This window comes from Poecilia reticulata, chromosome 12 (genome assembly GCF_904066995.2).
Source record: "Poecilia reticulata chromosome 12, P_reticulata-male-v2, whole genome shotgun sequence".
Lineage (NCBI taxonomy): Eukaryota > Metazoa > Chordata > Actinopteri > Cyprinodontiformes > Poeciliidae > Poecilia > Poecilia reticulata.
Window position 1 is genome coordinate 29,254,298 of NC_088841.1, and position 12,362 is coordinate 29,266,659.

At 40.1% G+C, this 12,362-nt stretch overlaps 1 protein-coding gene and 1 long non-coding RNA gene across 2 annotated transcripts in view; one reads left to right on the forward strand and one right to left on the reverse strand.

Annotated features, from left to right (window-relative positions):
* LOC145554029 (uncharacterized) overlaps positions 1–12,362 on the reverse strand; it is a 217,841-nt gene that overhangs the window by 141,447 nt on the left and 64,032 nt on the right. The window lies entirely within an intron of this gene.
* LOC145554366 (nuclear factor 7, brain-like) lies at positions 7,229–9,206 on the forward strand. The gene has a single exon (XM_081613939.1). It carries the CDS (start codon positions 7,257–7,259, stop codon positions 8,643–8,645), a length of 1,389 nt encoding a protein of 462 aa, XP_081470065.1. The 5' UTR covers positions 7,229–7,256; the 3' UTR covers positions 8,646–9,206.

Consider the following 12,362-nt stretch of genomic DNA (forward strand, 5'->3'; position numbering starts at 1 on the left):
TAGTTAAGATATTTTTCCCCTTTTCCCCAGAAAGACTCAAATCTATTGTTCCAGGTAAGAGGTAACATAAATGTCCCTCCTCAGTCTCAGAGTTGCAGCTTTGTCCTCCATTAAGTTGACAGTCTTCAGCTCTGGATCCATTGTTCCAGGGCAGGTGGATGTGGTTTCAGCCAGTTTGCAGTAATAACCTGATGAGCAATTAACCCAAGGGCTTCAACATATAAACTATGAATTTCTCCAGCAGCAATGTTTATATCATCTAAAACTAAACAGTTGATTTCAAAGGTTGTAGTGAAGTTTAATATTTTCCCCTGTTTCAGAATATAGTTTTACCGTAGGACACTCCCAAAATATGTGGGAAAAATCCTCCATTTGTCCACATATCTACCAGCAGAGGGCGCTACCATTACTATCATAACTGGGTGTTACCTTTGGGGTTGTAAAAAATCTCATTCTTAGTTTCCAGCTAAACTCTCCCCAGTTTGGACTCGGGCTGAAACGATTCCTCTAATACTTCAACTACCTCGATTGCTGAAAATCCTCGAGGTAAATTAATCTGCCTCCAAGCTTCGTTAATTAAATTGTAATAAATAATAGTGTTAAACTATTCAGCGCACTGCGGTCTAGCTGGAAGGCTTTTGTGTTGCACAATGCAAACGTTTGACGCGTTTGTGCCATAGTTTGTAGCTACGGAGGGAAACGGAGATGCTTAGAAGAAGGAATGAAAGCGGCAAAAACTGTCAAAGTTTGGGAACATTTTAGTCTAAAGAGAAAAGACAACACAGCTCAATGCTGTGTTGTCTTTTCTTCACTGCTGCCAATGTTGTAGCAGCAGTGAAGATTTAGGCAGAAAAGCATAAGTGGGTATCTGTGCAGTGTGCAGGGCTCACCCTTACGTTGGTGGTACAGAACGCTCTGAAGAGCAACCAGAGCATCTCTAAGTGTGTGGCAGCTGCAATACATCTTGTTAAACATTTAAAGAAGTGAACTGGCTTGGACAAAGCTGAAGGATGAGCAGCAGCAGATGGGCACAGCATCACACATGCTCATCCAAGATGTAGGCACTCGTTGGAACAGGACTTTCCACAAGATGTCCAGGCTGCTGGAGCAAAGATGGCCGATAACTGCTGCACTGTCTGACCCAGCATTGATGCCACCAGGAAAACTATTCCTTGATCTTAAGCCCCAGCAGGACAGCAGCAGCAGCTTCTGGATCAGCTGCAGCTGTTTGATTGATTTATTAGTCAGACCTGTTGCAGTGATCAATGCAGTTAAAGATAAACACATGGATGAGCTTCTCTAGATCGTGCTGAGACATCAGTCCTTTAATCCTGGAGATGTACTTCAGGTGATAGAAGGCCGTCTTTGTGACTGTCTTAATGTGGATCGGAAGGTTCAGTTCAGAGTCCATCACTACTCCCAGGTTTCGGGCTGATCGCTGGTTTAGTTGTAATAACTGAAGCTGTGCGTTGATTCTGGTTCACTCCTCTTTAGGTCCAAACATAATAACTTCAGTTTTGTTTCTATTCAGCTGGAGAAAGTTTTGGCACGTCCACACATTGATCTGTGTAGAGCTGTGTATATACCTCGTACTTATGGTAGCTGATCTTATTTCCTGTTATAATCTTTGCCAGTGGAAGCATATAAATATTGAAAAGAAGGGCTCCTAGGATTGAACCTTGGGGTACACCACATATGACCTTTGACCTCTCTGATGAGAAGATTCCGATTGAAACAAAGAAATCCCTGTTTTTTATGTAAGATTCAAACCAGTTGAGCACTGGACCGGAGAGTCCAACCCAAGTCTCCACTCGAATCAGTAAAATGTCATGGTCAACAGTGTTGGTTCTCCCACAGTCTGTATTTATATAAATATCATTGAACACTTTTGCAAAGGCCGTCTCCGTGCTGTGGTGAGCATGAAAACCAGACTGGAAGGAGTCAAAGCAGTTTGTTATTGTTAGGAAGTTATTTAATTGTTTAAAAACAGCTTTTTCAATAATTTTGCTGATGAATGGGAGGTTGGAGATCAGCCTGTAATTCTGCAGTAGTGATTTGTCTAGATTGTTCTTTTTTATCAGTGGTTTGATAACTGCTGTTTTCAAAGCCTGGGGGAAAACACCTGAAGAGAGCGATGAGTTACTATTTGGATCAGATCATTGGCTACGACTGGAAAAACTTTCTTAAAGAAATGTGTGGGTAGGACATCCAGACAGCAGGAACTAGAGCTTCACTGACTTATAATTTCTTCTAAGGTACCAATGCACAGCATTGGTACTGGCTTTGGAGTGGATGTGAAGATGATCTGATCTTTTGAATTTTCTCTGAACAGAAACTGGAAAACTTGTTGCAGGCAGCATTAGATTGAAGTTCAGGTGGCAACGTTATCAGAGGATTTGTGAGCCTGTCAACAGTAGCAAATAAAGCTTGAGCATTGTTAATGATTTTGTTTATGACATCTGCAAAGAAAGCCTCTCTTGCATGTTTTAGTGTTGTGTGATAGTTACGTAGTCTTTCCTTGTAGATGTCATAATAAACATGCAGTTGAGCTTTACGCCATTTCCATTCGGCCCTACGGCAGAGTTGTCTTGTAGATTGAACTGTTTGTGCGTTTCTCTATGGAGATTTCTTCCTACCAGTCACAACCTTCACTTTAATAGGGGCAATGTAATCAATGATATCTGAAAGTTTGCATTGAAAATCATCTACCAACTTATCTATGTCATTATGGCTTAGTGGTGAGGAAGAAGATTAGATTTGATTAAATGTTTCTGCTGTGTTTTCTGTGAAAGTACGTTTTGTGATTTTGTCTAAGTCGGTTAACGGATAAGAACTGTCAAAGAAAACAGCAAAGTGATCCGACAGGGCGACATCAGTTACAGAAACATTGGAAATATTCACACCCTTACTGATAACCAGGTCCAGTGTGTGTCCATGAGTGTGTGTTGCTTGTTTGACATGTTGTGTCAAACCAAAACTCTCTAATATATTACAGAGCTTTTTAGCCCCTCGGTCTTGGGGGTTGTCAACATCCATCCATCCATCCATCCATTTTCTTGCACCCTTTTTCCCTCAGTGGGGTCGGGAGGGGTGCTGGTGCCCATCTCCAGCCAACATTTCGGGCGAGAGGCGGGGTACACCCTGGACAGGTCGCCAGTCTGTATCACCGACAATTATCAAGCAATCATAATCAATGCATATGAGAGACAGAAGCTTAATTAAGACAGACATTTTCTATATATGTTGGAATTTTGAAGTGTCAAAGTTCGTTTGTGGCCTTTTACCTCAATTCCAAGATACTCAAAAGACATAAAATTACCCAAAGAGATTTTACTACAGTTTATGGTATTCTTAAATATTGAAGCCACGCCTCCTCCTTTTTGTGTTTTCTATTCTCACTTAAAAAATTGTACATAGGAGGCGCTGACTGAATGAATACAATGGGTTCATTATTGTCATTCAGCCATGTTTCTGTCAGAAATAAAACATCAATATCATGCTTGGTCATGAAATCATTAATTAATAGAGCTTTAGCTCAAGAGAGATCTGGTATTTAAAAGAGCCAGTTAAAGTGACTTGGAGGCTGAAAGTTCTTCAGTCTAAAGTTCCTTTAGGCAGGGGATCAGTCTGAGGTTTGAATTAAAACAGCTGTTTTTTGTTTTTCTGTTTTGTGTAACTTTTTTTGTAGTGATCCGGACAGGTAATGTCCTGTTATGCAGTGCCGGGGGGGTCAGACACAAACTGGAGGAAGACAGGTGCAAAGATAATATCTGGACCCCGGTCTCAGACCTCAGAAACGCAGAGTGCTGGATCCTCTGGGAAGTCAGAGGCAGGTGGCTTAGATGAAGTGAGGTCTGCTATGTTAGCGCTAAGAAGAGTCGTGCCGAGGCGAACCTGTTTGATCTATTCCATCTGTAAATTTGAGAAACTGGTCCAAGAAGACATTTCTTCAAAGGTATCTTGTGAATGCAGTGAATGAGTGTAGGAGCAGAGAGGGAGGAGGGAAGGGTACAGAAGGGGGAAAGAGGAGGGAGGGAGGGGGAAATGAGGGAAGGGCGAATGAGGAAGGGAACCAGTCATTCTGTCCCCAGTCAATGTTTTATCAGTTTGTTTTGGGACACTGTGCTTCTGATAAGCAGAGGGCTCCAGCCTAGTCAGACATCGTTGAGCCTGTTCTTCTGAAGCGATGGTCACATTTTTGTTCTTGTTGACAAAATGAAAAATGTTTGCAGTAAGCAGCCTTATTAGATGTTTGTTAAGATTGCGTCCGCCTCTTCCAAAGAGGTGAAAGCGCTGCCAGTAGATCCAGAGGTTATTGATGAAAGTCATTGAGCTGGCAGAGTAGGTTTTAATCAACCATTTATTTATCATGTCCAGCCTGGAATGTTTTTTGTCTCCCCATTTTGGTGATGGAATTGGACCACTGAGAAAGAATTTTAATTTTTAATTTTTCCATAGTGTCCAGAAGAATATTAAAGTCCTTTTTCAGAATCTCAGATTTTTGCTTTGCCAGATCGTTGGCTCCAGCATGCACAACTAAAGTTACCATATTTGGCTGATCAGTGGTTAGAGAGAGCACTTTGCGAGTCAAATCAGATACAGTGTCACCAAGAAAAGAAACCACTCTCATTTTCTTGGGATTGCAAACATGGCTGACTCCATTTACTGCCTCATCTCCAACAATAAGCCCTCTTGGCATACCTTTCATTTTTCTGGTGGTCATTTTGTGCTTATGAGCTTTGGGGGGTAGATGCAGTGGTTTAGCCTCATTGTTGATGTTTGAAAGTGGGTTTTCACTCAGAGGCTCAGGCTAGAGTGCAGAAAATCTGTTTTTCAGTGGGATTCCCATGGAGTTGGAATGTTTTGAGGCAAGGTCCCAAGGACAAAGTCCTAAGGACAAGATAGCTTTGTCCTTGGGAGTGGGGTTGATGGAGCCATTTTGGTTCCAGCTGCTTGTTTGCTATTCTTTGGCGGACCAGGTGTTGAAGTTGAAGGTGGGTTTCAGCTCATAGCTGGCCACGCTGATTCGTCCAGGTGAAGGGTTCTCCCCGTTAGTCGTCTCGTGGGATCTGCAGTGTGAGACTTTTGTTTTGGCTTGGTGCCCTGAGCGATCCCGGGTGAGCTGCTTGGTGTGGGGTGTACCTCTCTGCTGATTTGAGGAAGAGTTGTTTCATATCCACCGGTAGCGTTGATCTCAAAGTTCACCTCCAGCCATCTTCATTTTTAAAGACTGAAGTCATTGTAGAATACTGCTAATGTCCTTGGGGTCAGACGGGGGCATTTTTGCCCTGGTTCAACTTGAAGGTGAAGAACAGTAAGGTAAAAATAAAAGTGAGAGAATCTCCTGGTCCTTAGGTTTGAACTACTCCAGTTACAATGAAGATAATATAAATATAACTATAAACATTGTGACTTTAAAAATAATTGACAGGCAAAGTTATCAGTAAGAACGGGAGAGATTAGGATAAGCTGTTCCTCCTTCAGCTGCCAGATACAGAATCAAATATCGGAGATTCCAAAAAAGGACTTTAATATTCTTCTGGACACTAAGGGAAAATTAAAAATCATGTTTGCAACCCGTCACCTTTCCCGGTTCACACAGGGTTCCCCCTCACACCAAAGTCGAGGCCTAGCATGCGGAGTCCCCCCGCTCCACCAGTCCAGTGGGTGGGACCCAGACAATCTCCCAGCACCTGTCCCATTGCCATTGGGGAGGTTGTCGTCGCTGCAACACATGCCGAACCACAAAACACGTGCGCGACCAATCAGTTTTGCGTGGTTCTCCGAAGGGAAGCTCAGGACCGCTTATATGTCTGCATTTAAAGGGACAATGTCCAGCCGTCTGCGACACCTCAGCTTCGGAAGGACAAAATACGGGTGATTCCTTCCGATTGATTTTTTGGGAATTCAGAGTCGGCTTGGTCAGACTCGGAACTCGCTACCCAGGACAGTTGATTTGGCCGACTTGTTGCCAGCAAGCTGTTGCCCAGCCGGACCATGAGGAGGTACAACCACGTAACTCCTGCTCCTCGGCCTTAGGGGGCAGCACGCCCAACTGCTAACCCCATTAAGTGACTGAGGAACGCCAGAAGTAGTAAGAGCTAGTGACCCCACCGTTCCTTGGTCATGGCAATTCAAAGTGGAGCTATATTCACCCCCCTTAAGAGAGTCACAGTTACTCCCGCCTACATAGTTACGGTTGGATTTATGATTTATTCATCAAACTATAAGACATTTTACAGTTTAAGTTTGTAATGCAGTATTTTCTGACTGGTTTTTCCTACTTATAGAAACTGGGATCTATTATATTTTCTTCATCTCTGTCACAGCAGAGCAGAATCTCCTGTAAATGTTTCAACGTTTCCTCATTGGTTTGACTCAGATCTCAGTCAGCTGTTCAGTCTCTGTTTTATGCTCAGTAACCAAAGAGGAATCACCTGTTTCTGACCATTAAAAGGCAAAAAATATCAGTATGAACTAAAGTATCTGTTTAAAACTCTGTCACTGAAATCCTCAGTTTGCAATCAGAGCAATGATTGTGTTGCTTTTTGCCAGCTTGGATGGAGGAGGAGACACTGAATCATTACTGGGTAATTATTTTACTGCAACAGCTTTTATTGTTATTTTATTAATTTCTTCTTCTCTGGTTTTATTTTTGGTTTATATTTAAAGTAAATGTGAACTGTAAAATACTCCAGCTGAAAACTGGAGTATTTACTGTATTCCAGTTTTTTGGTTGAAAAAATATCAGGGCATTGATTAACTTTAAATCAAAACATTTCTGATTCTGGATCCAGTTGTTTTGTCATAGATAGTGGAGACCCTGGAAGAGTTTTATGAGAGAAAAAATATATTTTCACTTAAAGCAGGAACAAAGTCATGAATCAGAAAAAGCTGTAGTGTTTTAATAAAACTGCAGATTAAGATTAAATCCTCTAGAGGGCGCCACATCTCCGTCTATAGCCTGATTCAAACAGGAACACCTGGAAAAAAGGAAAGAGTTCAGAGGAAAAACTCACTGAGTAAACACCCTGAGGATGAACTCTGACTCCTGCCTTCGTCGCCGACTGAAATCAAACTAACTCTGAACAAGGAGAACAGAGAGAAAACTGAGCAACTAGACGCTGAAACACAGACTGCTGCAGGAGGAAAAACAAACAAAGTGAAAGTAAGTTCATAAAGTTTCTACAGGAGAGAAACTGACTTCCTGGTTTGACTTTCTGTCTGCTGTGGTTTCAGCTTCACTCTGAGACAAAATGGCTTCCAGATCAGACAATGATCTCTGCTGTCCGGTCTGTCAGGAAATATTTAAGTATCCAGTTATTCTGTCATGTAGCCACAGCTTCTGTAATGAATGTCTGCAGAAATGTTGGAGAGCAAGACCTGGTCGCTCATGTCCTGTTTGTAGGAAAAGATCAGCATCAGATGAACCTCCCTGTAATCTGGCTCTGAAGAATCTGTGTGAGTCTTTCTTACAGCAGAGAAACCAAAAAGCTTCAGAGGATCTCTGCTCTCTGCACTCTGAGAAACTCAAACTCTTCTGTCTGGACCATCAGCAGCCAGTTTGTGTCATCTGCAGAGACTCAGAAAAACACACCAAGCACAGATTCAGACCCATCGATGAAGCTGCTCAGCAACACAAGAAGAAGCTTCAGGAAACTCTGGAGCCTTTAAAGGAGAAGCTGGAGCTCAGGAAGAAAGTTCAGGAGGAGTTTGATCAGACAGCAGAACACCTGAAGGTCCAGGCCCGACACACAGAGAGGCAGATTAGGGAGCAGTTTAAGCAGCTTCATCAGTTTCTAGCAGAGGAAGAGGAGGCCAGGCTGGCTGCACTGAGGGAGGAAGAGGAGCAGAAGAGAGGGATGATGAAGGAGAAGATGGAGGCTCTGAGCAGAGAGATAGCAGCTCTTTCAGACACAGTCAGAGCCACAGAGGAGGAGCTGAGAGCTGCAGACGTCTCATTCCTGCACAACTACAAGGCTGCAGTGGAAAGAGTCCAGCGCTGCCCCCTGCTGGAGGATCCACAGCTGCCCTCAGGAGCTCTGATAGACCAGGCCAAACATCTGGGCAACCTGGCCTTCAACATCTGGAGCAACATGGAGACCATGGTGACCTACACTCCTCTGGTTCTGGACCCAAACACGGCTGGTCCAGAACTCCATCTGTCTGAAGATCTGACCAATGGGAGGAGAGGAGAGGAACAGCAGCTTCCTGATAATCCAGAGAGATTTGATGATTACTGTGGTTCTGTTCTGAGTTCTGAGGGTTTTAACTCAGGGAACCACAGCTGGGATGTTGATGTTGGAGACAGTGAAGTCTGGGCACTTGGTGTGTTAGAAGAGTCTGTTAAGAGGAAGGGAAACATAGGGTCTGGATTGTTGTATATATGGTTCTATTCAGGTCAATACTCAGCATTTTCTCCATCAGATCCTTCCACTCGTCTCTCAGTCCAGAAGAATCTCCAGAGGATCAGAGTGAATCTGGACTGGGACAGAGGAAAACTGTCCTTCTCTGATCTGGATACTAACACACACATACACACCTTCACACACACCTTCACTCACAAGATGTTTCCATTCTTCACCACTGATAAAACATTAAAGATCGTACCGATGAAGATCTCAGTGATGAAGCAGCAGCTCTGATGATCTCAGCATGAAGAACAAAGTCCAGATAAAAACTTATTGATCAGATTGAAACTGAGTTTTAAAGAGGAAACTGGAGATGATCTGATCATCTGGAGATGATCTGATCATCTTCTTCATCTCTGATCAGATTCAGATTCATCTCCAGGCTGCTGGAAGCAGCAGGGCAGCGTTAATCTTTCTCATCTGACTCTTTAGTCTGAGTTCAGCTCTGATTCTAAAATCACTCAGAGTGAGAGGTCTTGTTTTTTTGTTCATCTCTGGGTAATTATTTCTGTTTTTCAGGAACTGATGTATTAAAAAATGTGATTTTATTGAATATGTGAGCAAAAAGATCCCAGCAATGTGTTTATTTTACAAACTAAATAATTATTTTGCTGACTAAATTATTTAGCTCCAAACTGAATATTTAGTTTTCTTTTGTCTGATTTTGTTATTTTATGTTACATTTATGGATAATTGTCATTTTAGTCGTTAAAATACCAAAACCTCTTCATAAGTTTATATTTTGTTCTGTCTAATGATGTAATTTTTAAATATTAAATGATCTTCTGATCAGGACTTGAGTCGATTTTTTACCAAATAGATTTTTACTCTTGAATCATTTGGATGGAAACTTTTTACTTTTGTTTAAATGTTTCACTCTTACTGAAGTACAACTTTTGGCCATGAGTAACTATAAAACTGCTTAGGTTAATATTAATAAAACTACTAATTTAGACCTTTATCCAAGATTTAAGCAAGAATTTGAAGTAAAATAAACAGTAAATTGACTTTAATTTTCAATTTAAATCACCTTCAAGTGTTTTACAGTGTAGTTGGTTTTATGGCTGGTTTGATGTTTTATTGATCAAATTAATGAGACATTTTACATGTAATTCAGTTTATTAAATTGTTAATATTTACTGACAAAGTTTAAACAATTATGTGACTGCAGCCGATGACGTCAGCGTCGGGTCGGGGGGCGGGGCCAATGGAAGCAGCTTTACGTCACGTTGCTGTTTCAGACAATACCAATGCTCGCTAGCATCACAGCTAACATATTCATTTAGTAATACATTACGTGGGAGGTTCTGGGCTTTAATATCAACATTTGCTTTTATAACAGCACTATAAAAAATAGTCACTCAGATGTAACGACTGTAAATCAATTTAATTCAAAAACAAGAGCGATCCAGAGAAGTCCTGTCAATTTTCACTTCCATGCTTGTTTGATATCTTGCTGACTAGAAAGATACCAAGCTGGCAAACTATTGCTTAATAAAATGTATAAATCCTGAATCACTAACAGATAAACTACAGAAATTAAGACTAAATTATAAAAGATATAACACTGTTCTGTTCACATTGTTACATTAGTGATTTGTAAAACTTGAGGGCAGAAGAGGAATTGATGTTTGAACTGAAATAAATATAAATCTGCTTCTGGTTTGTTCATTTGCGTGAGAAATTAAAATAATTAATAAAAATAAATATTTTCTTTGAGAGAACAAATCAGCTTCCAGTTCAAACCGAATACTTTAAAAAATATATAGGAAAATGTGTATAAAACAGTGATTAAATAGTAGCTTCATAAATGTTTATATCTCAAATTAAGGTAGTAAATCAGATAAAACCGAACCTGGGTTCTGTTTAACCACTGCAGTACTGCGTGTCGCCGCTGGGTGTCGCTCTATCTCCATTTTATTCCTGCCTGTCTAACGGAGCAGATTAAGATCAACCTGATTGATCTACAGGGAGTCAATCATTGGTTGGTTCTCATCCTGTTTGTTGTCCTTCATCTTCTGAAAACATCTGTATGGTTTTGGTTTTTATTAAACTGAAGAACATCGATTTGTTTCAGCCTCATCATGTTCTGGTTGGTTTTTATTCTTCTAAATATCTAACAAATAAATACTTTTCATAAAGACACAAATGTAAATAGAATAGAAATTAAAACTGAGAATGAGAGATTCTAATGTTTTCATATTAATGGCAGTGAAGTGTTTGTATTGGTGTTGGAATCAGAAACAATCAAATATGTTAATAATTATTTTAACAAGTTTTGCATTAAATAATCCAAAACTTCACGTTTTTAAATTCTTTATCATCTGTGTCTGAAAGTTAAACTCCAAACTTTTATTCTTCTTTTTGAAAGGAATTAAAGAAATAATAAAGAAATGGAACTTTTAAATATTTTATTGGTAAATTTAACATATTAAAACTTTGTAGCATATAAAACAGATTCATTCTGGACATTTTGCAAACATTTGTCATCTAAATATTCATGAATTAGCAGTGAAACCTGGGCTTGTATTTTAAACAATAATCTCAAATATTCTGGCCATAAAGAGAAAAAAAAGTAAAAACTTTAAAATAACTACAACCTTTAGCTTTCAGTGACATTAAACTTTAGTTCAGTTTAAATCCACATGCAGAATGACCTGCTTTAATGTCCACCAGGGGGCAGAGTTCTCCACACAAACTGTGTTTCTATCACGCTTAATGGATTCCAACAGGGATGCTCAAAGTGGGGGTCGGGGGCCAATTGTGGCCCTCGAATGGACTTTGTTTGGCCCCAGGCTGTGATTGTATAGTGATGCCAATTTGTCTATCAGATGGTCTGTCTAAGGTGAGTTTTAACTCCACTTTCTACTGGTTTCCAGTCCTGACTGGGCTTTCTCTCTTTGAGCTGCTAGACAGAACCAGAACTGGTCCTGGTTCTGGTTCTGGTTCAGAGCTGCAGCTCCTGATTTCAAGCAGGATCTCTGATTTTCTCTGAGTTTTCATCTGTAACCCAGACAACCAGCTTAGTTTGCTCCCAGTTTCATAGTGGAGTCAAAGTGGTACCAGTAGGTTCTGAGTGTTTGTGGCCCGGCTGAGATATCTGGGTTCTGGTTGGTGGAGGGAAAATATTTCAATATGAAGTCAATAATTTATTGATCAGAGAGGATTTATCTGGGCTTTTATCAGTAGATTGAATCAGTCTGTGGTGACAGGGGACAGCTGATCACATTTCAATCAATTATTGATCAATAATCAGTGATTATGGTGACATAACAACACAGCGCCCCCTAGAGTATTTAAAATCATCCACAGCTGTTATTTAGACCTGAACTGAATTAAAACATCAAAACCTGTATAAACTATTGGACCCGATTTACACACCCAGCAGGAAGTCGGCCATTTGGGTTCAAATGTTTTGTTTTATTTTTTAATTTCTTTATATTTTTGACATTTTGACCTTACAAATAAAAAATTAACTAAAACTCTGAGATTTGGTTGTGAAAGCTCAGATGTTTAAGTTTCTTTAATACCAAGAAAACTTTCCTCCACTCTGACCGTCGCTCTATTTCTGAGTTTTTAAAATAATTTAGCAAATATTTGATTAATTATTGGTTCAATCAAAGTAATAATTTACTTTTAATAGTAACTGTTTAAATGTTTTATATTTTAATCACTGAAATCTTTCACTGATATTTCCAGCCTTCATTTTCTCCATTAGTCTGAACTTGTTTTAATGAAACAAATCAAAGTTCCTTGTGAAGTAAATAAATCTACTTGTTAATCTTTATTTTTGGTTCAGTGCTAAATGTCTGTGTTTGTGTAATATAAATGAACTGAGAGGCTCTATAGAATCACTGCAGCTTTTCCTCTTTGGGTTGGTGGCAGGATTTTGACCTTTGACCCAAATGGCTGCAGTGAGTCTTTTAGTTTTCTAGTAAATCTGTAGCAAAT